Source organism: Brassica napus, chromosome C7 (assembly GCF_020379485.1).
Source record: "Brassica napus cultivar Da-Ae chromosome C7, Da-Ae, whole genome shotgun sequence".
NCBI lineage: Eukaryota > Viridiplantae > Streptophyta > Magnoliopsida > Brassicales > Brassicaceae > Brassica > Brassica napus.
The window spans coordinates 21,894,059-21,917,675 of NC_063450.1; the positions used below are offsets into that span (position 1 = coordinate 21,894,059).

General features: G+C 35.4%; 2 protein-coding genes across 3 annotated transcripts; both read right to left on the bottom strand.

The window, feature by feature from the left end:
- Nucleotides 1-2,512: 2,512 nt before the first annotated feature.
- LOC106396472 (tyrosine--tRNA ligase 2, cytoplasmic-like) lies at nucleotides 2,513-7,729 on the bottom strand. Of its 2 annotated transcripts, none has more exons than XM_048762426.1 (21): nucleotides 7,591-7,729; nucleotides 7,323-7,371; nucleotides 6,965-7,118; nucleotides 6,612-6,895; nucleotides 6,444-6,540; nucleotides 6,226-6,331; nucleotides 6,052-6,134; nucleotides 5,814-5,959; nucleotides 5,532-5,637; nucleotides 5,318-5,377; nucleotides 5,192-5,208; nucleotides 4,994-5,068; nucleotides 4,515-4,668; nucleotides 3,976-4,259; nucleotides 3,791-3,887; nucleotides 3,598-3,703; nucleotides 3,435-3,517; nucleotides 3,208-3,344; nucleotides 3,009-3,114; nucleotides 2,817-2,876; nucleotides 2,513-2,719 (listed from the first exon to the last, which is right to left on the bottom strand). In XM_048762426.1, exons 1-21 carry the CDS (start codon nucleotides 7,712-7,714, stop codon nucleotides 2,699-2,701), a joined length of 2,349 nt encoding a protein of 782 aa, XP_048618383.1. In that variant the 5' UTR covers nucleotides 7,715-7,729; the 3' UTR covers nucleotides 2,513-2,698. The 2 variants fall into 2 exon arrangements, with proteins under 2 accessions (XP_048618383.1, XP_022569806.1); XM_022714085.2 differs by having other exon boundaries at nucleotides 7,616-7,711.
- Nucleotides 7,730-19,627: 11,898 nt separating this feature from the next.
- Nucleotides 19,628-22,065, bottom strand: LOC106392738. Its single transcript, XM_013833535.2, has 4 exons — nucleotides 22,052-22,065; nucleotides 20,347-21,970; nucleotides 19,924-20,268; nucleotides 19,628-19,834 (listed from the first exon to the last, which is right to left on the bottom strand). The coding sequence occupies exons 1-4, from the start codon at nucleotides 22,063-22,065 to the stop codon at nucleotides 19,628-19,630; spliced, it is 2,190 nt and encodes a 729-aa protein (XP_013688989.2).
- Between the last annotated feature and the right edge of the window lie 1,552 nt (nucleotides 22,066-23,617).

Consider the following 23,617-nt stretch of genomic DNA (forward strand, 5'->3'; position numbering starts at 1 on the left):
AAACCCTAAAACTCAACCCTAAACCATCAATCCTAAAACTTTTTTTTTGAAATACGAACCCTAAACCCTGAAACATCAACTCGAAACCCTAAACCCTAAACCTTCAACTCTAAACCCTAAAACATCAACTCTAAACCCTAAACCTTCAACTCTAAACCCTAAACCCTAAATCCTAAACCCTAAACCGTAAAACCTTAGAGTTAATGTTTTAGGGTTTAGATTTGAAGGTTTAGGGTTTTACGGTTTACAGTTAGGGTTTAGAGTTGATGTTTTAGGATTTAGATCTGAAGGTTTAGGGTTCGAATTTCAGATATAGGGTTTAGATTTGAAGGTTTAGGGTTTAGAGTTGATGTTTCGGGGTTTAGGGTTTAGAGTTGATGATTTAGGGTTTAAAGTTGATGTTTTAAGTTTAGATTTAGGGTTTAGGGTTTACATTTAGGGTTTAGAGTTGATGTTTCGAGGTTTAGGGTTTAGAGTTGATGATTTAGGGTTTAAAGTTGATGTTTTAAGTTTAGATTTAAGGTTTAGGGTTTACATTTAGGGTTTAGAGTTGATGGTTTAGGGTTTAGATTTGAAGGTTTAGGGTTTAGGGTTTAGAGTTGATGTTTCGGGGTTTAGGGTTTAGAGTTGATGTTTCATGGTTTAGAGTTTATAGTTGATGATTTAGGGTTGAAAGTTATGTTTTAAGTTTAGATTAGTTAACCATATGTTTTTTTTTTTTTCAAAGTTAATTAAAAGGGTAAAAATGTTTTTTACCCTTCATTCAAGGTGAAAGTAAAAATGGTTAGTGTAAACATTAAAAGTGATACTTTGAAAATGATATTTTTGGCGATTTCCCTTTGATAATTGTATTCCACATCTAGTGGGTTTTTGAACTGGCTATATAAAATAAACAAATGTAATTATCTGGTTTAGTTTTCAGCTTTCACATAGCCAAGGAGAGAGGTCAAGGAAGCCCAGCCTTGTCCCAAATGATTACAAATTTCCCACCTATGTAAGTTTCAAAATAGCTCTAACTCTTTAAACCACCATCCACTAAATAACTCTTTAAACCCTTGACGAATCTCCACTTTCTAATCTGAGTGTCAATCTAACTGGACCCAAAGGAACACCATTACAATACAAACACATCCTCGATCGCAGTACAAGTCTTATCTATCATTCATCCAATGATCAACTTTACACCCATGTCCGGTTTTTGGTATGTGCCAAAAGTGTGTTGCACTGGATCCAAAAAAATTCTACAAGATTTTAATTAGTATTTAGAGCCTTTTTCAAAAAATTTAAGAACCTTTTTCATAAACTTCTTTTAATTGTTGTTGTAAAAGTAGGTTAAGCACATGGTCCACATTTAAAAAGGAGCAGAGCCACCCTCCAAATACAAATATTCCCGTTTAACCAACGTCTTTCATAACATGATAAGAGCAACGTCAAGTGCGACTATGACAATCTAGGACCCGAAGCTGGCTCTGCTTTAATGCCTCATATGTGATCTCTGACTCAGAACCAACAACTGCAGTCGACGATTTCGATACTAGAAAAGATTGACAACTTGGTATGGTCACCAACAGATTGTTTCTTGTCTTCATCAACTACATTTTGATGAGTCGTTCGGTGGTTCTGAGGCGGGAGTGATGCTTGTAGAGCCCTGATGAAGAGAGGAGAGAATGGAAGCTTTTGGAAACGAGTGAAACATTTAGGAAGTTGAATCTCGAGATGAAGCCCAAGAAGCTCATGATATGATATTGTGAGTATGAAGAAAAAGATGGAGATGATGATGATAAGTGGTTCTACTGATGTACATAGCAAAGGAAGTTGCAGCATTACTGTGGAAGACACTTGAAAATATACTTTTAGAATGAAGATGATATTTATAACTATTATCATTTTAAATTGTTGCAAAGCTATTTTGGTGATCTTAATTAGTTACTGGACTACTGTATATAGAAATCAATGATTTTTTTTTTTGTCAACATCCATAGTGCAGAGCAAGTGATGGTCGAGTCTGGTACGCTTCGGGATAACACTCGGTCCGGTAGCGGGTCTGATCCACATGGAAAGGATAGTACCACTGATCCTTGCCTAACTGATTTTCTAAACGTCTAGACTGATTTTTTTTTTTAAATCATTCACGAAAAATAGTTTCATTTAAATTCAAACCAATTTTTAAAACATTGATATGTAATAACAAAAGTTTTATTAGTATAAAAAAGAGAAAAAAAACAAAAATAGCACTAAATCAAGTTTTTGTTCCCAAACTAGCACTCAAGGTAAAAAGTCACTAAAATAGTGTTTTATCAAAAGTCAAACTTAGGGTTTAGAGTTAAAGGATGGGGTTTAGAATTTAGGGTTTAGGGTTGAAAAATGAGGTTTTGGGGATAAGATTTCAAATTTTGAAAAATAAAAAAATTAAAATTTTCAAAAGGTAAAATGCTATTTTGGTCATTTTAGTTTTTGAGTGCTATTTTTGTGATATAAACTTAGAAAGGTGCTATTTTGGAGATTTGCCCTATAAAAAACTCTAGTCCTTTTTCACTTATCATTATAGTTTTAAAATTCTTCTCTGCTTGATTTCTTAATCACCAATATCAGCTCTTTTCAAAAACAAAAACAGGACAAAATAGAATTGCAAGTAACCGAAGTTCTTAAGAAAGTTTGTAACGATGAACACAAGTTTGCTTCTCTGCGTTTTGCATCTTCACCTGGTGACTCTAAAAGCCTACATAAATAGAAAAAGAGTCAAAGAGGATTCATGTCAATATACAAGCGATGTGGTTAATCAAATCATAAACACAAGGGGAAAAACATTTTATTACCTTGACCTGTTCCAGTAGATTTTTGGCGCGATCGTTGGTTTTGAAATGGTCACGAACAGGCTGAGAGATATACAGGTAAGTGATAAGAAGCATATCGTTTCATATAAAACTGATAACTCAAACATCAAAAGGAAGATCAAAAGTTGCTTGCTTATGTTTGTTGAGTATTATATGGTCGAGGGAAGTACTTACTTGCAGCATTATATTCAGTGCTTTCACCAAGGCTTTCTTCAGATCTTCAGGAGCCAACGCGCCGTTCTCGTAGTCAGCAACAATATCTTCAAAGCTTTTGAAGGTCCTGACAGTTGGGAACAATTTCAAAGATCAGTCTGTGATGTAGAGACTCAAAAGTTGCATCCAAGAGTTTGTAGATTATGTTCCAGCTACTCACTTGTTACTGCCATCAGTTTCAACCGTGAACTCATTGAATCGTGGTAGAACTAAGTATTTGACGTATTCAAGACATGGATTGCCTTCCACAATTCTTGCTGGGCAATAAGCTTTGCTGATCTTCTCCTTAACATCAGCCTAGAAGACAAAAGATCATTCATTACACAAGTCAGTTTATCTACAAAAACAATCTTCTCGGTTTTGTAACTTCTGTAACTATATATTTACCTCCTCATCTTCCATAAAAATGGCAGATGATGGATTACTTTTCGACATCTTCTCTTGTCCTTGTTGGAGACCAGGAAGCATATCTGCAAAGCCATTAAACAACAGTTAAAAGATGAGATGACAACACAGTGAAGAGAGAGAGAGAAAATGTTAAGAAACATACGGTGGGACAAGATGATGGGTTTGTTCTTTCTCTTAATGTCATCACAGTATTCTCTTGCTAACATGTTTACTTTCCTCTGATCCATCCCCAGCTGGCAAATATCAGCCTACACAAGTCAAACAATAAGCATCAATATCAATCATAGAAGTGAGTACACACATAGATATGAACCAAGAATGCATATAAAAGATACCTCGAGTAAGAAAATATCAGCACACTGCATACAAGGGTAAAGAATCTGCGCTGCACTCAGCACCTCTGTCTCACTACGTCCCATAATCTGCCCACACCTGTAAGGAAAAGGAAACATATTTCATCAGATACAGTGTAACTGCATAGCTACATGAACCATGCATTGGGGGGAGTAGGATTATTTACCTCAAGATTCGACGGAGGTTGTTTCTGCGAGCAATGTCCATCACAAGAGGCCAATACTTACCGCCTCTACCATTAATTTCGTCTGAAGCCCAAAGAAAGCTTACTTTGTCAGTGTTCATACCACCAGCTTGCCAAATCTCCTTGAAGTATTCTCCAACCACTTTGATTCTCTCCAAGTCACCTCCCAACTTGTTGTTCAGTTGAGCAAACCAATCTGCAATCCAAATTTTCACTTGGCAACCAGCTGTTGTCAACTTGTTCACATTGGTGACCTTCATCACTCCCTGTTAAGGAAATACCAAAATGAAATAAGTTACAAGAAAGTTCTCATGCAATCAAAACACCAGAAAGACTTTCAGTTTGTACACTAATTTGTCCTAGTGAACTATCAAAGCTCAACAACTGTCAAAATGCATCTTCAAAATCGACTAAAAATCTTCGCAGAGGCTTAAAATTTGAGAGTTTATTTTGCATAAATCATGATTGGCCGCTCAGAATCTATAAAAGTATGAAGTAAGCATAACAGAATGATAACTGACCTGGGCAATGTGCATCCTTCCTGATGGTTCAAATCCATCATAGCAGATCGGAGTGGGCTTCTTGGCTAACAGGTTCTTTAGCTCATCCTCTTGTATGCACTCCTCGCCAATACTCCTCACAATATTGTATTTATTCTCTACCTCCTCGCTCAGCCTGAATCAGTAAAAACTAATCAGTTAAAAAAGGATCCAAAATATAATCAACACAAAAACCTATCCGATAACAAAATTGGAGAACTTGAACTAAAACATGTTCCTTGTTTAACTGAATTACTATTTAAAATTACCGAAACTATTACAAAGTTTAAGAGAGAAAATCTATCTCCAAATTCCAAATCGGAGTAACAAAATAAACAAAATTTAGATGAGAAAACAATCACAGAACATTCATAAGTTGTTCCTCTTCTCAGATACTAAGCAACAAACCATGAAAGAAACTGAATAGGAGTTACAGAAGAAACAACTACAAGACTACTCACTGTAATCCGGCAGCTGAAGATGCTGAGTTTGGTGCGTTGACGGAAAGAGCCTCCATCTCCTTGGATAGAGCCGTTCTGGCAGAGCAAGACAAAAATCCAGGATATTACACCAAAATATTGGTAAAGTGTAATTAAAATAAGAGAGTTTCTGATATATTGACATCCCAGTATATGTTTCTGGCTCTGTAACTTATGTACCTGGTGATTTTGTAGCCCTACAATAACACATAAACCAAAAAGAAGAGAGAGAAATTCAGAGGTGAAAGTCCAAGCTATAAGTAACTGGTGAGACGTGAAACATTACTGGGAATATATTATTCTTACCTTGACCTGTTTTAGCAGATTCTTGGCACGACTGTTGGTTTTGAAATGGTCACGGACAGGCTGCAAAATGGATAAAAAGGATTAAAATTGTTCAAAAACTCAAAATAAAGATCTAAAGAAGGTAGATTTCTATGTTCCACGATGATATAGTTGCATATATACAACTGTTTGCTAATACTATAACCGTGTTGTTTCTACAGAAGGAAATACTCACTTGCAGTATTTTATTCAATGCTTTCGACAGAGCGTCCTTTAGATCCTTAGGATGCAACACATTGCTCTCATAGTCAGTGACAATGTCTTCATAGCTTTTGTAGGTCCTGCCAAATTAAAAGAATTTCATTTCAAAGATTAGTAACTTACACTGCTAGATAAACCTACAAACAGAGACATGTATACAAAGAAACCTAAGGGAATATATATAATCCCGGGCATTGGTCACCCCCAGAAACCGAACACGAAACTCAAAGTTCCAGAAGAAATAGTAAAAACTCACTTGCTACCACCATACTTTTCGTCTCGCTCTACTGTGAATTCATTGAACCAGGGCAGAATGATGTATCTGACGTACTCCACGCATGGGTTACCTTCCACAATACCCGGAGGGCAGTAGGCTTTCTTTATCTTCACATTAACTTCAGCCTGGAAGTGAAGTGGTCATTAAACACCATTCAATAACTATAAAACTTCTCTCAGGTTTTTAGACTTAGTGTAGAACTAGGTGGGTGGTTTACCTCCTCATCTTCCATGAAGATGGCAGACGAAGGATCACTCTTAGACATCTTTGTCTGTCCTTGTTGAAGACCACGAAGCATATCTGCAACCCGTTACAACTAGAGATCATAAGAACACTTGAAAGAAAACACATGAAAACAGATATCTAACAGAAAAAAAAAAGAGAAACTTACGGTGAGACAAGATGACAGGTCTGTTTCCTCTGTTAATGTCATCACAATAGTCTCTCGCTAGCAGATTAACCGTTTCCTGATCCATCCCAAGCTGGCAAATATCAGCCTGCGGAGGTTAAGAAAACGTTTCAGCAACAATTATAGAAAGGCCAAAAGCTCTATGCACTTGATATTAGATGGATCAGAGAAAGGATTATACAAAAATACAGAAAAAGTACCTCAAGGAAGAGAGTGTCGGCACATTGCATACACACGTACAGAATGTGAGCTGCACTCAGCTCCTCGGTCTCACTATGACCCATAATAGGCATACACCTGATAAGATCCGAAACATATTCATGAAAGTCCATCATCATCAATCATCGACGTAGCTGTGTACATGATACCGTTTTATTTTGGCGAGACTGTTTCTGCAGGCAATGTCCATGACAAGAGGCCAGTACTCATCTCCCCTAGCATTAATCTCTTCGGATGACCATAAAAACTCCACATTCTCACAGTTCATCCCGGCAGCCTGAAAGATCTCCTTGAAATATTCTCCAACCACCCTGATTTTCTTCAAATCACCTCCCAGCTTGTTGTTCATATACGCAAACCAATCTGCAATCCAGATCTTCACTCGGCAACCAGCAGAAGTCAGTTTGTTCACACTCATGATCTTCATCAGTCCCTGCCAAATGTAACAGCAGAGTTTAAATTCGTTAGCAGAAGCTTACATTTTGAAAAAAGGTAAACCCACTTGAGCGATATGCATCCTTCCTGATGGTTCAAAGCCATCGTAACAAACCGGAGCAGCCTTCTTAGCCAGAAGCTCCCTCAGCTCATCATCATGTGTGCATTGCTCGCCAACACTTTTAACTAGGTTGAATCTTTGTTCGACCTCCTCGCTTATCCTGAATCAGAAAACAGCTAATCCCATAAGCTAACAAGTGCAGATAACAATTCAATAATTGGATAGTTTAGACTAAAGGACGTGGCTTTATTATCCCTGAGATTCCAAATCTTATAATCGTAGGAGAAACAAGGCAAGAAACCAATATAATATAACACAATGGTTCCATACGTTTCTTGGATCCTATGCAAGAAACAGAACTTACTGCAATCCGGAGGCCAAAGAAGAAGCCTGAGTTGGTGCATTCTCCATCTCTGAAAATCAAATCACAGACATTGACTCAAACACGCTGTTATGAACTTTATGCAGAGAAGTAACACCTTATCCTATCTAATCTGAACCTATCTCTCTATTCGTGCAAAGTTCGTAGCTTTAGATTATAATTCGATCTGTGTTGACTACTAAAAACACAGGAGTCCAATCCTTCAAATATAAGCTAACAAAGAAACGGTTTCTGGGCAATGAAAACAAACCGATTAGGAAGACAATAGAACTGACCTCTGTCGATTGATTCTCGTAGGTGTTTTTGTTCGCTATGGTGAAGAAGAAATACAGAAGACAACGGACCCCTTTGGATTTGAAACAAGAAAAACGCATGATCCCGGTTTATTAGGTTTAGTCGTTCGAAGGCCGGTTTTAGTCGGACCAAACAGTTTTCTTCTAGTCACGGTTCAGTTGATTAAACCGGTCTAATGTTTAAATCAAGAACCGGAAACTTTCTAACTTATTGTGACCGTTTGGTTTTGGTTTGACCTATAAGATTTCAGAGTTTTTGTTGGAGGGTTATTACTTAACCCTATTTTAATTATTTTAGAAATTCAATCCAAATCCAATGCTATTCCATTAATAATTAATAATTTATTTTATTTTGTCAAAATTACTGTTATGCATTTGTATTTTTGAAATATTAGTTGAAATATGGTGTCACTCAATCTGAAATGAATTTGATTTCCCGGTGAATTTTAGTGAATTTGAAAAATATGTTGAAAAATATGTTCATATAAAAATACAAAACATAAATTAAAAATAATAATCTAAGATATATGAATTATTACGTTTTAAAAATCATATATACATTTTAAATCAATTAAAATACATAAACCAATAACAAAAATTTAATTTGTAAGCAAAGTTAATATATTAAATGTTTAGTTTAGGTTCTAATTTTCTCTGTGATCAGTCTCTAACCAATCTATCTAAATTACTCAAAGATGGTATAACAACAAACAAAACAAAAGGATCAAAGTTCGCCAAGTTCATGGCAGAGACCCTATACATGTTTGTAAAACCAACAAAGATTTACCGGCAACACGTGATCCCTAGCAGTTTATGACAAAATGGCCTTTTCTGCGTAGTTTGTGTCTTCATTTTATCCTTTCGCTCGAGTGGCAATTTTAATTTGTGTACAGAGATTACCATGTGTTGATATTGTCTCTTGATTCTTCTGCTTGTAACATATTTAACCATGTTATCAATCTTCATACTCTTTTATTTATTTCTTATCTTTTTAGCTCTCCGACTCCTGATATGTTGAGCTTGTAAGCTACTCGGTGATCTTGGCTTGCATCGACCGGCAGGCCCGGGCCTGACAATTTCGGGTCCAAAAGCAAAAAAAAAGTTTTGGCCCATAATCTAAATAAAACATGAAAATATTAAAAGGTGTTCCATGTATTACCCATGAACTCCCGCAGTATTATACCTTGGCATTTGCCACCAGAACTAGAGAGAAACCTCGTTTATTTTGGCCCCTAAAGTGAATATTTTGTTGTTGGTCCCAAAGCCAATGTTTGATCTGCTTGGTATCAGGCACGGCCCTGTCGACCGGTTTTCATGTCATATCTCAGTGGTTGCATGCATGCAATATAACCTTACGATTTTACATTGGTTATTGGTTTCCTAAGACCTAAATGTTTGCAAATTAAACACTAACCGAAACTTGGATTGAACACATCTAGCATGTTCGCTTCGAATGACTTTCAGAGAATTATTAAAAGCTCTTATATCACGTGAGATTGTCCGATTTGTTTCAGTGGGTTGATTTTTTCTATCATAGAACATGTTTACATGTATAATATAACATATACTTCATGCAATATATGTTAGGCAATAAAAATTTACAGCAAATATTTATTCTTTTTTTTTGAATATTTACAGCAAATTATTCATAGTGACCGACACTACAAGAAAACAACGGTATTCTGACGGACATTCCGGCGGAAAATGAAATCTTCGGAATATCCCAAGGAATTTCCGAGGATATTCCGAGGAAACACAAAATTTGGTTTCCTCGGAATTTCCTCGGAATATACCGACGGAATTTCGAGGAAATATCAATCCGTCGGAATATTCTTATGGAATACCGAGGAAAAATGTATTCCTCAGAAAAAACCGATGAATTCCGAGGATAAATTATAGCCGTTAGAGAGCCGTTGGAGAGCCGTTGGGGGATTTTAAAAATTCCGAGGAAATTCCGACGAACTAGCCGTTGGCGTCAGAATTCCGTTGGAATTTCTTCGGTCTGTCGGCAGGATTTCAACTATAAATACAAGCACCCCTCTTCCTCTTCATTCACTCCATATCTTCATCCTCTCTCTTACTCTCTTTACACACGAATTTGATTCATAAAAAAACATGTCTTCTTCAAATTATTTTCGTTCTTGGATCGATCGACCTCATTTGGATCCGAACACGAGATTGCTTACGGAAGAATACCAACGAGGTATAACCGAATTCATGAGGTTAGTTCACCGACAACCGGAAGCAAAAACATGTATGTTAAGATGTCCTTGCTCTAATTGTAAAAATAGAACGGTTATTAAAGAGTGGAATGTTTGGACTCATCTATATTTGAGTGGGTTTACACGAATTTACAAAATTTGGTATCATCATGGGGAAACTGATTAAGAACATGGTAGTACTAGCGAACCTCTGCCAGCGGTTAGATTAGAAGAACCAATTAGAACGGATGTAGATTATGGTGTAGGTACTGAGCAGATGGTAAATGATCATTTTAGAGGGGAAGATTTACCCAATGCAGAAGCTAGGAGATTTTATGATATGTTGGATGCTGGAAAGCAACCATTGTACGAAGGTTGCAGAGATGGTCATTCAGCTTTATCATCTGCTACAAGATTGATGGACATTAAAACAGATTATAATTTGGCTGAAGACTGTGTGGATGCGATTGCTGAATTTTTAAAAGGTATTCTACCCGAGAATAATGTAGCTCCTGGTTCATACTACGAGGTTCAGAAACTCGTAGCTGGTCTTGGTTTATCGTATCAGGTAATAGATGTATGCAGCGACAACTGCATGATTTATTGGAGGGCGGATGAACAGCAGGTTACATGCAAATTTTGTGGGAAGCCTCGTTATAAATATACGAGTGGAAGAGTTCCAGTGCCATATAAAAGGATGTGGTATTTGCCTTTGACGGAAAGGTTGCAGAGGTTGTATCTTTCTGAACGCACAGCGCAACCAATGAGATGGCATGCAGAGCACTCAACAGATGGTGAGATCAGACATCCTTCAAATGCAAAAGCGTAGAAGCATTTCCAATCAAAGTATCCAGATTTTGCGTATGAGAGAAGAAATGTCTACCTTGGATTATGTACTGATGGTTTCAGCCCGTTTGGCAAGAGTGGAAGACAATATTCTCTATGGCCAGTCATTCTTACACCATACAACCTACCCCCAAACTTGTGCTTGCGACGAGAGTTTTTTTTCTCTCGATTCTCGTTCCCGGACCAGAGCATCCTAAGAGATCACTTGATGTGTTTCTTCAGCCACTAATATATGAGTTGCAACAACTATGGACTCAAGGTGCTGAAACATACGATGTTTCGTGTAAAGAAAACTTTCAAATGCGGGCAGTACTAATGTGGACAATAAGTGATTTTCCAGCATATGGTATGTTATCTGGATGGACAACGCATGGAAGGCTATCATGTCCATATTGTCAAGATGACATTGATGCTTTCCAACTAAAACACGGAAGGAAAACGTGTTGGTTTGACTGTCACAAGAGATTTCTACCACCTGATCATCCATATCGTAGGAGTAGGAATTTTTTTACGAAGAACAAGAGGGTGTTTGACAGTCCACCTCCGGAAATTTGTGGGAAAGATTTGAAGACACAACTAAGAGATTTTGGTGCAGAAAGGACGCCAGACGTCGGTGGACATGAGCGTTTTCCGGTAGATGCTGCTGGAGACCTACGTAACTGGCACAAAAAAAATATTTTCTGGGATCTGCCATACTGGGAGGATCATCTGCTAAGGCATAATTTAGATGTCATGCATATTGAGAAGAACTTTTTTGACAATCTCATGAACACGATCCTTAATGAACCAGATTATGAAGTCAAACTTTGGTGTTTTACCCAATAACAAACACTTTTACGATTGCATGAACGAAAACCACACAACATAAGAGAAACACTTATACACTTTAATAAACGGTAAAAGGAATACTTACAATTATTTTTGATATTTTGTTATTTCATGGTTTATGATCATCTATACAAAGAATCCTCAATGGTATGCATTACAATTGTATAAGAAATGAAATACGACAAAAAAAATCGATGTTTTGAAACCCCAAACCCTTTTTCCTCGGAATTTCCTCGGAAAATTCCGACGGAATTCCGAGGAAGATAAGGGTTTCCTCGGAATTCCCTCGGAATATTCCGAAGAAATTTCGAGGAACTATGGGTTTTTAACCGAAAACAACGTTTTGCGGATTGAATAACACGTATATAACCTTCATTAAGTGTCTTAACCAGATTATGAAGTCAAACTTTGGTATTTTACCCAATAACAAACACTTTTACGATTGCATGAACGAAAACCACACAACATAAGAGAAACACTTATACACTTTAATAAACGGTAAAGGGAATACTTACAATTATTTTCGAAATTGTGTTATTTCATGGTTTATGATCATCTATACAAAGAATCCTCAATGGTATGCGTTATAATTGTATAAGAAATGAAATACGGCAAAAAAAATCGATGTTTTGAAACCCCAAACCCTTTTTCCTCGGAATTTCTTCGGTAATTACCGAGGGTATTCCGAGGAAACATGGTTCCTAGGAATATTTTCATTTAACCGGGTAAACCAAGCCGCCAAATATTTCGCGAAAATTGAATTAATGATTTCCAAAAAAATTCCGACGGAAATATTTAATTATTCTGAGGAAATTTGGACGGACATTTTCCGTCGGACGCCTCATTTTATTAGGTCGAACCAGATCTTCTTCCCCATTTCTCTCTTCTTCTCCGCCGAAGCTCTCTTCCTCTCCGCCGTTTCCTCCCTTCTCTCTCCACGATTTCCGGCGAATCCGCCCTAATCCTTCTCAATTTCAGTCACTGCATCATGTATGAACCTTATCTCACTCTCTTAGGTTAGATTTGTTAGGTTTTTAAGTAGATTTGATGATTTTGGAATGATATTTATAGATTTTTGTTAGGGTGAATGGTAGGATTGTGTAAAATTGAGTTTGATTATGGTATTCACTTGATTTGGAATTTTTTTTTTGTTTTTATTAATTTTGTGGTTATAAAAATCTAATTGATAATTATGTATATATAATATGAAAACGTTTTTTGTAAATAAAATCTATTTTTTACATTATAAAATCATTTATATATTTATTAAACATTTTTAATATCTATAAAACTTTTTTTGTGATTAAAAACTATTATTTGGGATTTGTTTTTAAAAAATATGTATATATATATATAATATAAATTTCTATATTTATTAAACATTTTTAATATTATTAAAACTATTTTTTGTAATTATTAAACTATTTTTTATTTATTAAAACTATTTTTTGTAATTATTAAACTATTTTTTATTTATTAAAACTATTTTTTTGTAATTATTAAACTATTTATATTTTTGTGATTAAAGACTATTTTTTAAATATGTTTTTTTATTTATTAAAATTATTAGAACTAATTTTTAAATATGTTTTTTTTTTAATTTACAGGTCTAATGATGATCAGACCCGGCCTCGACAGCGTCGTGGTCGTGGTGGTACGGGGAGCCAGTCTCGGGATTCCAGCCAGATTCAGGATTCCGCTTCGGCCCACAGCTCCTACCATACATCTCCCTCTCCATTTCCCGCTCCTGCTCCTCTCGCTCCCGCTGCTGCACCCGCTCCTGCTCCTCCGGGTCCTTCGGGAGTGATGAGTGTTGCGGAGTTGGTTCGACAGCCCGGTCGTGACCATCTTCCCTATCTCACTTCGTATCCACATGGACGGGGTCAAACATGGTAATTAAACATATTTTTTTTTCATTAAAATTTGATTCATTATTAATAATTTGTTCTTTTTATTAGGTTCAACCGATCCAGGAACGAGATCAGCGCATGGATCAACCGTATGATGTACTCGGCCCTCGACAAGGGACATCCGACTTTCACTGACTTCCCTACCGACAAGCAACATCTGTGGTTTCGTCAGTTTGCGGTAAGTATTCTAATTTTTTACTTATATTTTTAATCTTTAATATAAATTTTCTACTAATTGTGATTTTTTTTCCAGCAAGAATTCAACTGGAATTCCGATGATACGCTCTTTATCTATCACCACTTCGTCCATAAAGTTATGGAAAACTATGGGAAGCAGATCCACGAGTGGAAGAAGAAGTGGAAAATAAACAAGGTTGTTTTTAATTTATTAAACAATTTTTTAATTTATTAAACTATTTTTTATTTATTTAACTATTTTTTATTTATTTAACTATTTTTTTTTTTATATTAAAAGGTCCCAAAGTCGATGAACAACACGGTCTGGACGGAGTTGTGTGTGCATTGGGATAAGGAAGAGACGAAAGAAACTTCTTCCACCAACTCCACCAACCGCATGAGCGAGCGTAAAGGGAAGGGCGTCTTCAAGCATAACTTGGGTGCTCAATCTATTTCCACTCTGGGGGATCGCATGGTAAGTTCAGCCGCTTTTTCTTCAATTATTTAAGTTTTGAAATTTTATTTTTTGTGCATTTCTTCTAATTTCTAATGTTTGTTTAATTTTATGTTTTTTTCAAGGCGGAAGAAAATGATGGCGAGCCGGTTGATGATCTCGCCCTAATGAAGAGGGTGTATACCAACAAGAAGACCGACCAGATTGATGATGGTCTTGTGAGGGAAGTGGTCACCCTGGTCCAAACTCAGATGCAAGACGAAGTGTCTCAGCTTCAAACCGAGGATGACGATTCGACGGCTTCGACCAACTTGTCCCGGATTCGAATCAACGAAATCGTTCAATCGGTAAGTTCTTTTTTTTAAAGTTCAATTCATTTATTTCTTGATTTTTATTTTATCATCTTTTTATATTATTTAAATTTGACTATTTTCTATTTCAATCGGTTCCAAAGAAGAAGGGACGTTTGGTCGGTTTGGGTCTCCCTCCCGGTCGGTTCCTCCTTTTTCTGCACCACCGCCCTTTGTTGATCCAGAAGTACTTACGGCTCAGTTGAAGGACAAGGATGATCGCATATCTTTGTTGGAGACCCAGATGGCGGCTCAACAGGCGGGCTATGAGGCACAGAAGAGGCTGAACCAGAAAATGATGGAGATGATGCAGAGGATGTACCCGAACGAGGTGTTCCCGAACGTGCAAGACCCGTAGTTTTTTTTTTTTTTCAAAAACTCAGAATCATTTATTTTTATTTGTACAACTTTGAATATTATCTAATATGTTTTCAATTTTAATTTTAATTTTATATTTTCGAATTTAAATTTCAAAAAATTTATTTTTTAAAAAAAAATTAATTTTTTTTGAAATTCCGAGGAAATGAACCTCGGAAATTTCCGACAAACATTTCCTCGGAATAAGTCGTCGGAATATACCGAGGGACTCCTTCCTCGGAATTTTCCAAGGGCTCCGTTCCTCGGAAATTCCCGATGAAAATTCCGAGGAACATTTCGTCGGAACTTCTGAGGATTGGACCATCGGAAAGTCCATCGAAATATCCCGAGGAAGTTCTCCCTCGGTATATTCCGAAGACCTTTCCGACGAACTGGTGGTCCTAGTAGTTTCCTCAGAAATTCATTTTCTCGGAATTCCGTCGGAAATTTCCGAGAAAAAATGAATTTCCGATGAGTTATTTCTGAGGACTTGTTTCGTCGGTATGTCGTCGGAATAACGTTATTCCGACGACAGACCGACGATTTTTTTCCTCGGTATGCCGCTGTTTTCTTGTAGTGCGAGCAAAGAAATAGACAAGAATGTGTGAGGAATAAGCGCCCTAAATCAGATATAGCCTTGCCGGAAAACATCTAGATCATGAGGATCTCAAGGTTTACATTTCAACCTAGCAAATGGCAGAAAAGCTCCATTATCTCTTGTATTCATTGTCAATTAGTTATGAATTAGAAATCTATAAATTTTTATTGATATCAGAGTAAATTTACTTGATAAACAATTTTTAATAATATAATTTGTATACCTTGTTGAAGTACTTTTGAAACGATGGTTGAGACTATGGTCTTCATTTCTTTTAGATATTGAAATGGATATGTTGCTAAAGTAATATAAAATGAAATGGGTATGATTATGCACTTATTAGTTTTTATTCATTGGTTTTGACTCGCGAATCACTGTATATCAAAAGATTAAACTTTGTAGAGTGACTACTGTTGAATATGTTATTTATAGAACAGTTTGGTTAACATGTCTTATAAACCAGTCCGAAATTCGCTTGGGCCATGATTATTACATCGATCGATGAGCCAACCACAAAGCCGAAGTGAGCACTTGCAAAAAGACTTAGCCCATATGATCTCTTCTTTTTTCTCTTTTTTGCTTAAATCATAGGGTGAATTTTCCAACTAACCTAAGTTCTAAATAAGTATGAAGAATCTATATTATCACTAATTCGGAAATGAATTCAATAACCAAAACACACTGTTTTCATGTTTTACCCTTCCCTCTATAACACACAATATAGTTATACTATGTCTATTGTTATCATTTCTTTATATAGTATGGCTACATGATAGTATACTATAAGATATATGATACTATATATTGATAGATGTCAAATGAAACCAAATTAAGCTACTACTGAATGAATGGTATATGTAAAAAATATTTATTCTTGATCAATGTTGTTTTAAACGACTGGACACGTGCTACGTTTTAAGAATCTGATTTGTCAAAATTGTATATATAACTAATAAGAAAATAGTATTAGAAATACGATATAAATAGCAAGGGGTAAATATATGACTACTGAGAAAATATAAATAGATAGAATAGAATGACGGAAATTTTTTATAACTATTTACTTATATTTTCAGATAAAGTGTCTAAATAAAAAAAATCAAATCATGTTATATATGAAAAAGACTATATAAAAAAAGACTATATAAAAAACAAGGGGTAAATATATGACTATTTACTTTTTTATATAGTCTTATATATGAAAAAGACTATATTAAAAAAAGACTATACTTTTTAGTTGAATTTAAATTTTGATTTATTGTACAGTTTGAAGAATATATAAGAAATAAGATTTTGGGGGAAAGACATAAACAAAACTTTTTAAAATTAAAGAAATAAATAAAAAGAGTAATATGGTATACAACATAGAAATGATGGAGGAAATTTTTTTTTTGGTTAGATAGTAAATTATAATTTGTTTGATGTATATATCATGCAATTTTCCTAATTCACATCTTTTTTTTATAGGGTTTATTTGTGAAATAGTTAAAAATAAGGAGAGATGGTTTTGCAGAAAGAAGGGAAAGAGAGATAGGAAGAGAGAAGAGCTGAGAGAGTGTTATATTCTTACTTTGCTCTCTCTTTTTTTTTGTGGTTGTTTGGAGGTATATAACCCTTTTTATATATTAACCTCCATCTTTGTTTAATCTTATAAAATCTAAAACTATGCACATCATCGTTCCTTTTTTTTGTAACTGACACGTCATCGTTCCTTTCTCTATCTTCTTTTTTTAAATTTCCTTTCTTTGTTTTTGTATTCGCAAGTTCTTGACAAAACAAAACATTTTTTTGGTTTAATAACGGAATATGCTTACTTTAATATTGATTGTGATGTAAAGGAATCGAAAATCAACTGCCAATCAAAACTTCGAGAACACTGTCTAAGAAAACGATAACATAATGAAAATATTTATATTTTAATAATCCCTTGTGGCAAAAGCAAATATTGCAAGAGCAATCTGGAGAAGACAATGTAACATTAAAATTCGATAAAATAAAGCGAAGTTCAGAAGAATAAAAAGTAAAGAGAAAAAGACAAAAATAGCACTAAATCAAGTTTTTGTTCCCAAACTAACACTCAAGGTCAAAAGTCACAAAAATAGCACTTAATGTTTTATCAAAAGTCATAAACTTAGGGTTTAAAGTTAAAGGGTGGGGTTTAGGATTTAGGGTTTAGGGTTTAGAATTTAGGGTTTAGAATTTAGGGTTTAGGGTTTAGATTTTAGGGTTTATGGTTTAGGGTTTAGGGTTTAGGGTTTAGAGTTTAGGGTTTATGGTTTAGGGTTTAGGGTTTAGGGTTTATGGTTTAGGGTTTAGGGTTTAGAGTTTAGGGTTTAAGGTTTAGAGTTGAGAAATGAGGTTTTGGGGATAAGATTTCAAATTTTGAAAAATAAAAAAATTAAAATTTTCAAAAGATAAACTTAGAAATGTGCTATTTTGGTCATTTTAGTTTTTGAGTGCTATTTTTGTGATATAAACTTAGAAAGGTGCTATTTTGGAGATTTGCCCATAAGTAAATTTATCATCTGACAAAAACCAAAAACAAGTAAATAGTCATAATTTTGCAGTAACTCAAATAGAGAATGTAACTTTAACGGGAGAAGAGAAAATCCCTTGAAAGTCTACAAATTCATTAAGTTTCCCTATGCTAATGCTAATGCTTTTGCTTTTTTTGTTTGTTCTTTCCAATCTGCTTCCCACATGCATTATCGTAAACATTATATTAACAATTTAACATACACATACACACATATTTTATGTATTCATATAGACTCTTTAAGAAAATGAGTTATCTAAAAAGATAGAAGTTTCGTATCTGTTGGAGATTTTTTATTAGGAGAGTATAGCTTCCGTGGTGAATATAGGAAAGATATATTTCCTGGACGATTACAAGATGAAATACAAAAACATATCAGAGTTTCAAGTAAATACTTCTCTTGCAGAAAGAGTTGATTGCCAAAGTTATATGGAATGAACTAACTGGTGGTAGTATAGAAATAAGAAAAGAAATCGGAACAAGACATAACCATGTCGATTTTAGGTTCGAAGCCTAGTAGAAACTAAGTTATTATTTGCTTGGCCAGATAAAGATAGAACTATGTTTTAGCTTTCATTAGGGAAGCGGGAGTACTCGTTAGTACTGTTTTCTTTGAAGGATTAGTTGGATTTGTGTCCAAATAACTCCAGATTAAAAAGAAAAACAAATAGTGTATATAGAATTTATACGGAAAATTGCTATAACACCAGAAAATATCCAAAATTTATTCACTAACCAAAATAACACTCTCACCTCCTTTTTCTTTCTACCTTCTTTCTACAAAACTAATTTTTTTTTTTTTTTGCTATTTCACAAATAAGCCCAATTTATAACTGATAAGTAGTTTGTGTGGCTCACCAAAAAAAAAGGTTGTGATTGACATATCCGAAAGAGAAAAAGTCATGTGCATTTTCATTTTTAAAACTACAATTATTGAGTTTCTTGCTGCTCCTATCTTCTCAATACAAAGATTTACAATTGTTATTTGTTATATGGTCTACCGTAACCATACTTGGTTGTTATATGGTCTACCATGACCATAACTTGGTTGTAAGTGACACGGCTAATTGCAGCACCATTCATAAAAATCTGTTTATTTTGCAGTGTACCATGTAATATGGTTTCGATCGTAAGAAAACATCCACTACAGGAAATGTGAGTATTAATAGCTGGCGATAAACGCTATTAGTCCGTTTTAATAGCGTTCCCAAAAACGCTCTCACAACGCCCGTTATCGTATGTCCGACCCTTTTGATAGCAGATCTGTTGTATGCTATAGTTAAGTTAATAATGATAGCGTTATTATCTATGCAATTGTTAATAGTTATAATAACGTGATATAAATGTTATTAAAACCCATCAAACTGATTTTACCTATACCAGTTTGTTATACATAGATAGCAAATGTTTCATGTTATTAAATTGTTTTAAATTATCCGAATATTTAATTAAATATAATTACGAATAGATTTTATTTTTTAAAATTATTATTTATTTCGAATATTTGTAATAAAAACAATAAATCATATTAGAAAAACTAAAAAATCTTCAAATGTTTAAAAGCCCATAATACATTTTCTTGTTTACACAAGCCATCAACACCTATCAAACACACTATCAATCTACCACTAACAATCCTTCACAATCATCCCTAGCATAAACACTATCATCATCAGAAGCTTCACCACCCAGATCATCGACTTCTTGGACAGGCAAAGGTGCATCACCTAAATCCTCTTATGTTTCCAACTCATGATAGCCTCTAGGTGGTGCTCTTATAACAACATACCAATTAGAATTATCATCTTCCCTAGAGTAGAAAACCTGTTTTGCTTGAGAGGGCAGAATGAATGGATCTTTCAGATAAGCTGCTTGGTTCATGTGAAGGTTAACAAGAATGAAGCCATCTTCTTCCTTCACATGTGAAGGATGCGTTGACACAACCTGTTGAAGTAACTGCATAATCTGTTAATGGCAATCCTAGGACCCCTATCTAACAACTCTCTTAATGCAGCTGGTAACAAGTTCTGTACTAGCACGTGATGATCATGCGACTTTAAACTACATATATTTGGAGGGTTAACTGAAACACTATTCGCAATATTACCACAATAACCATCAGGACCTCTAAACTTAGATAACCTTTGCAAGAAAATGGTTTTCTCTTTCTTGGATAACCAATACGCTGCTGGAGGTAAGTATGTTTTCGAACCCCTAATCTCTGTGTGCAAGTGACTTCTGATTCCAATATCTTCTAAGTCTTTTCTTGCCTTCAAACCATCTTTTGACTTTGAACTTTGCATCAAGATAGACAATATACCATCCGACACATTCTTTTCAACGTGCATAACGTCAATATTGTGGCGAACTGGCATATCCTAACACATTAAGCAAGAAATTGTTAGGCATATTCATATACAACAATCAGAGAATAAAGTTCAGTTACTCTACTTTACCTTCCAGTAAGGTGGTTCAAAGAATATCGATCTCTTCTTCCACCGCCAGAGATCATTTGATTCCTCACACTCTTCTTCTTGAACCATCTCATCATCTTCCAACTCTGATCTTTTTCTTTTACTTTCCTTATCTAGAGGTCTTCCAAAATCATTCCTAAAAGCTTGTAGTGTCTCATATATTTCAGTGCCAGTTTGTATCCTATTAGCATTCCCTTCCTCAACAGTGTTGTCAAACCAAGCTTTTTTATATCTGTAACGATGGTCAGGCGGTAGTCTCCTTCTATTTCCCATGTAGACAAACTTACGGCTGAACTTAAGCCACCTAGAAGGTGTATCCTTTCCACATACATTGCAGGCTTGTTTCCCCTTCACTTTACATCCAGAAAATGTTTCTAAGCCTGGATAGTCACTGATACTCCAAAGCAGCAAGGCTCTCAGTGTGAAATTCTCCTTCGCAAATGAGTCATAGACTTCAATACCCTCAGCCCACAAATCTTTCAAATCGTCTATCAATGGTGCTAAGTAAACATCTATGTTATTACCAGGAGCTGTTGGACCAGGGATCAACAAAGTCAACATTATGTTCTCAGCCTTCATACACATAGTTGGAGGCGTGTTGTAGTTCACTAACAACACTAGCCATGTGCTGTGATTGGTGTTTTGCATGGAGAAAGGGTTCATCCCATCTGTAGAAATTCCAAGTCGAAGATTCCTTGGTTCAACAGCAAAGTCTGGCCATTTATCATTCACTTGTGCCCAAGAGATAGAATCAACGGGGTGTCGCATTGTACCATCTTCAGTGGCATTGGTATAGTGCCAACGCATATCTTCAGCCATCTTTTTTGATCTAAACATCCTCCTAAGTCTGTCCTTGATTAGAAAATATCTAAGGACCTTAGCTGGAATCTCAACCTTTAACTCATTGATGTTCTTATCTTTCTCCCATCTTGAAACTTTGCATCTTGGACAGCTTTCTAGCTTCTCAAACTCCTTGCTATAGAGTATGCAATCATTCTTGCAAGCATGAATATTGTCGTAGCCGAAACCAAATATCTTCAAAAATTTCTTGATTGCATCCATACTCTTCGGAAGAACATTGTCTTCAGATAGCATGTCCTGAAGCAAAACCAACAGCTGATCAAAGTAGTTCTCAGACACACCACTTTTAACCTTGAATCTGTAAAGTCCCATGATTGCTGAAACCTTCGTGTGTTTGATACAATCCGTGTACAATGGCGATTCAGCGTCTCTTAACTTTTTCCTAAATTCAGTTTCCTCTGCTGATTCATCATCATCATTTGTCTCCACCACATTGTCATTCGTCTGATTCGGACCATCTTCATCCATAGAGAATGCTGTCTTAAAGAAATCAAATGCCTCCGTTTCATATTGAAGACCACTGTCTTGTGTAGATTCTCTTGTCTCGCCATGAATACTCCAACAAGAGCTCTTATACTTCTTATCCATACCCCTAATCACTAGATGCTCGACTATTTTATCGAGTAACTGATGGCTTAAATTGCGGCATTCTCTGCAAGGGCATAGCATTTCAGACATGCTTCCCAATCTTCTTGCTGATGAATTCACGAAATTAGTTGCTCCTTCTGAGTACTCGTGACTATTCCTACATGGTAAATCAGAGAAAACAAGTTATCTTTCTTTCAATCGGTGAATACAAGTGAGCTCGAGAGATTATAGGTTATACCCAGCCAAATCCATGTCTTATCCATATGCTTCGTTTCAATCGGCGAATGGAAGTAAGATTCGTTGTGAAACGAGATGCTCGAATCAAAGCTCGCGAGACATAACACGATTTATTTTGAAAGAAAACACGAATTGGTCTGAGTTGTGTTCTGAATTTTTGGCCGCGAAATGAGACAAAAAAAATGAACGGGTCTGATCAAAGTTAGGGAGACAAATCAAACGGTCTAGGATTAATCAGTCTTCAATCTTAGAGGTTACTCCTCATTGGCTCAGAACAAGAACTGCTCAGATCAAAGCTCACGAGACAAATCAAAGTTGGCAAGTCACATCCATCGGTGTATGACTCGCCATGTCTGCAATCTCGGAGGTTGCTCCTCATTGGCTTAGAATATTAATTTCGTTTTAAATGCGAAAATTACAATATAAAATATGTTATTGAGCTAAAAATATAAATTAAATCTTAAAAATTTAAATATCTGAATTCCATTTTTTCAAATATTATTTCTTATAAATATAAAATTTTTATATGAGTTTTTATAAAATCCAAGAATCTAACTTATATAAACACTAAGACTTAGTGTAGGTGCAAAGGCTTTAGGATTTAGGGATTTAACAAATGAGTTTTTATAAAACTATCAACAAATGAGTTTTATGAAATCAAGATTACAGTATCATATCTTATAATTACAAAAATCCGAAATCAAGAACAATTATCACAAAAATTTGGGATCAAAGACTTTAGGGTTTACGGTTTGAACTTTAGGGTTTTAAATTTAGGGTATAGGGTTTTAATTTTTTAAGTTTATGGTCTAAATTATTTTACAACTTGTTGTTTTAAATTTTAAACTTTTGAGATTTATTACACAATATTTTACTACACATAAACCTTCATAATATTACACATAATATTTGTTTTGTTGTCTGTGAACTTACACATAATATTATACCTAACATAATTTCAAACTAAAAATACATAACGGATAATATAATACATTGTTCCAGAGCATATATAAGTTATAACACCAACTTGACATTGTTTCACACGAACTTGAGTTTATCATTTGGCCATGCCACAACTGAACCTATTGCATCAGATATGCATTCAATCTCTGAGTTTGGCCTCCAGACCTTTGCATTACCAATCTTAACCACTTCAACCCAAACCTTGCTTGCATTTGGACCTAGGGGTACAAAGTGGCACAACTTTTTCAGATCCGTCGAAGCTACTCTTCCTTCAGCTACCTTACGTCCAAAGTCGCTGCAATCTAAGAGAATACACTTCTGCTTTGCACTTCTGGTGGAACTAGTGCTGCCTGGACTCTACAACTCAACAAGTTCCAACGTCAATCAACAGACAAACAAATAAAATAACTTCATGTAAATAGCATACCACTGCTTTTTTCTTGGCTGGTTTCGTAGGTGATGTTGTTTTCTTGGCTGCAGTTTTTGTAGGTGTTGCATCTGTTGTGGTTGAAGCCATGACTTCGAACTTGAGGATTGGCCATGCGATTTTCTCGTTAACTGCATCACCAATCAAAAACATCTCTGCAGTTGGCCTCCACAAATG

Coding starts and splice junctions, on each gene's coding strand:
- LOC106396472 (XM_048762426.1), bottom strand. CDS start 7,714: ATGCGTTTTTCTTGTTTCAAATCCAAAGGGGTCCGTTGTCTTCTGTAT. Junction 6,135..6,225: donor ACCTGTCATCTTGTCTCACC/GTAAGTTTCTCT, acceptor AACGGGTTGCAG/ATATGCTTCGTGGTCTTCAA. Junction 2,720..2,816: donor ATCTACTGGAACAGGTCAAG/GTAATAAAATGT, acceptor CTATTTATGTAG/GCTTTTAGAGTCACCAGGTG.
- LOC106392738 (XM_013833535.2), bottom strand. Junction 20,269..20,346: donor TTGAACCACCTTACTGGAAG/GTAAAGTAGAGT, acceptor TTAATGTGTTAG/GATATGCCAGTTCGCCACAA. Junction 19,835..19,923: donor CGCATGATCATCACGTGCTA/GTACAGAACTTG, acceptor TTACTTCAACAG/GTTGTGTCAACGCATCCTTC.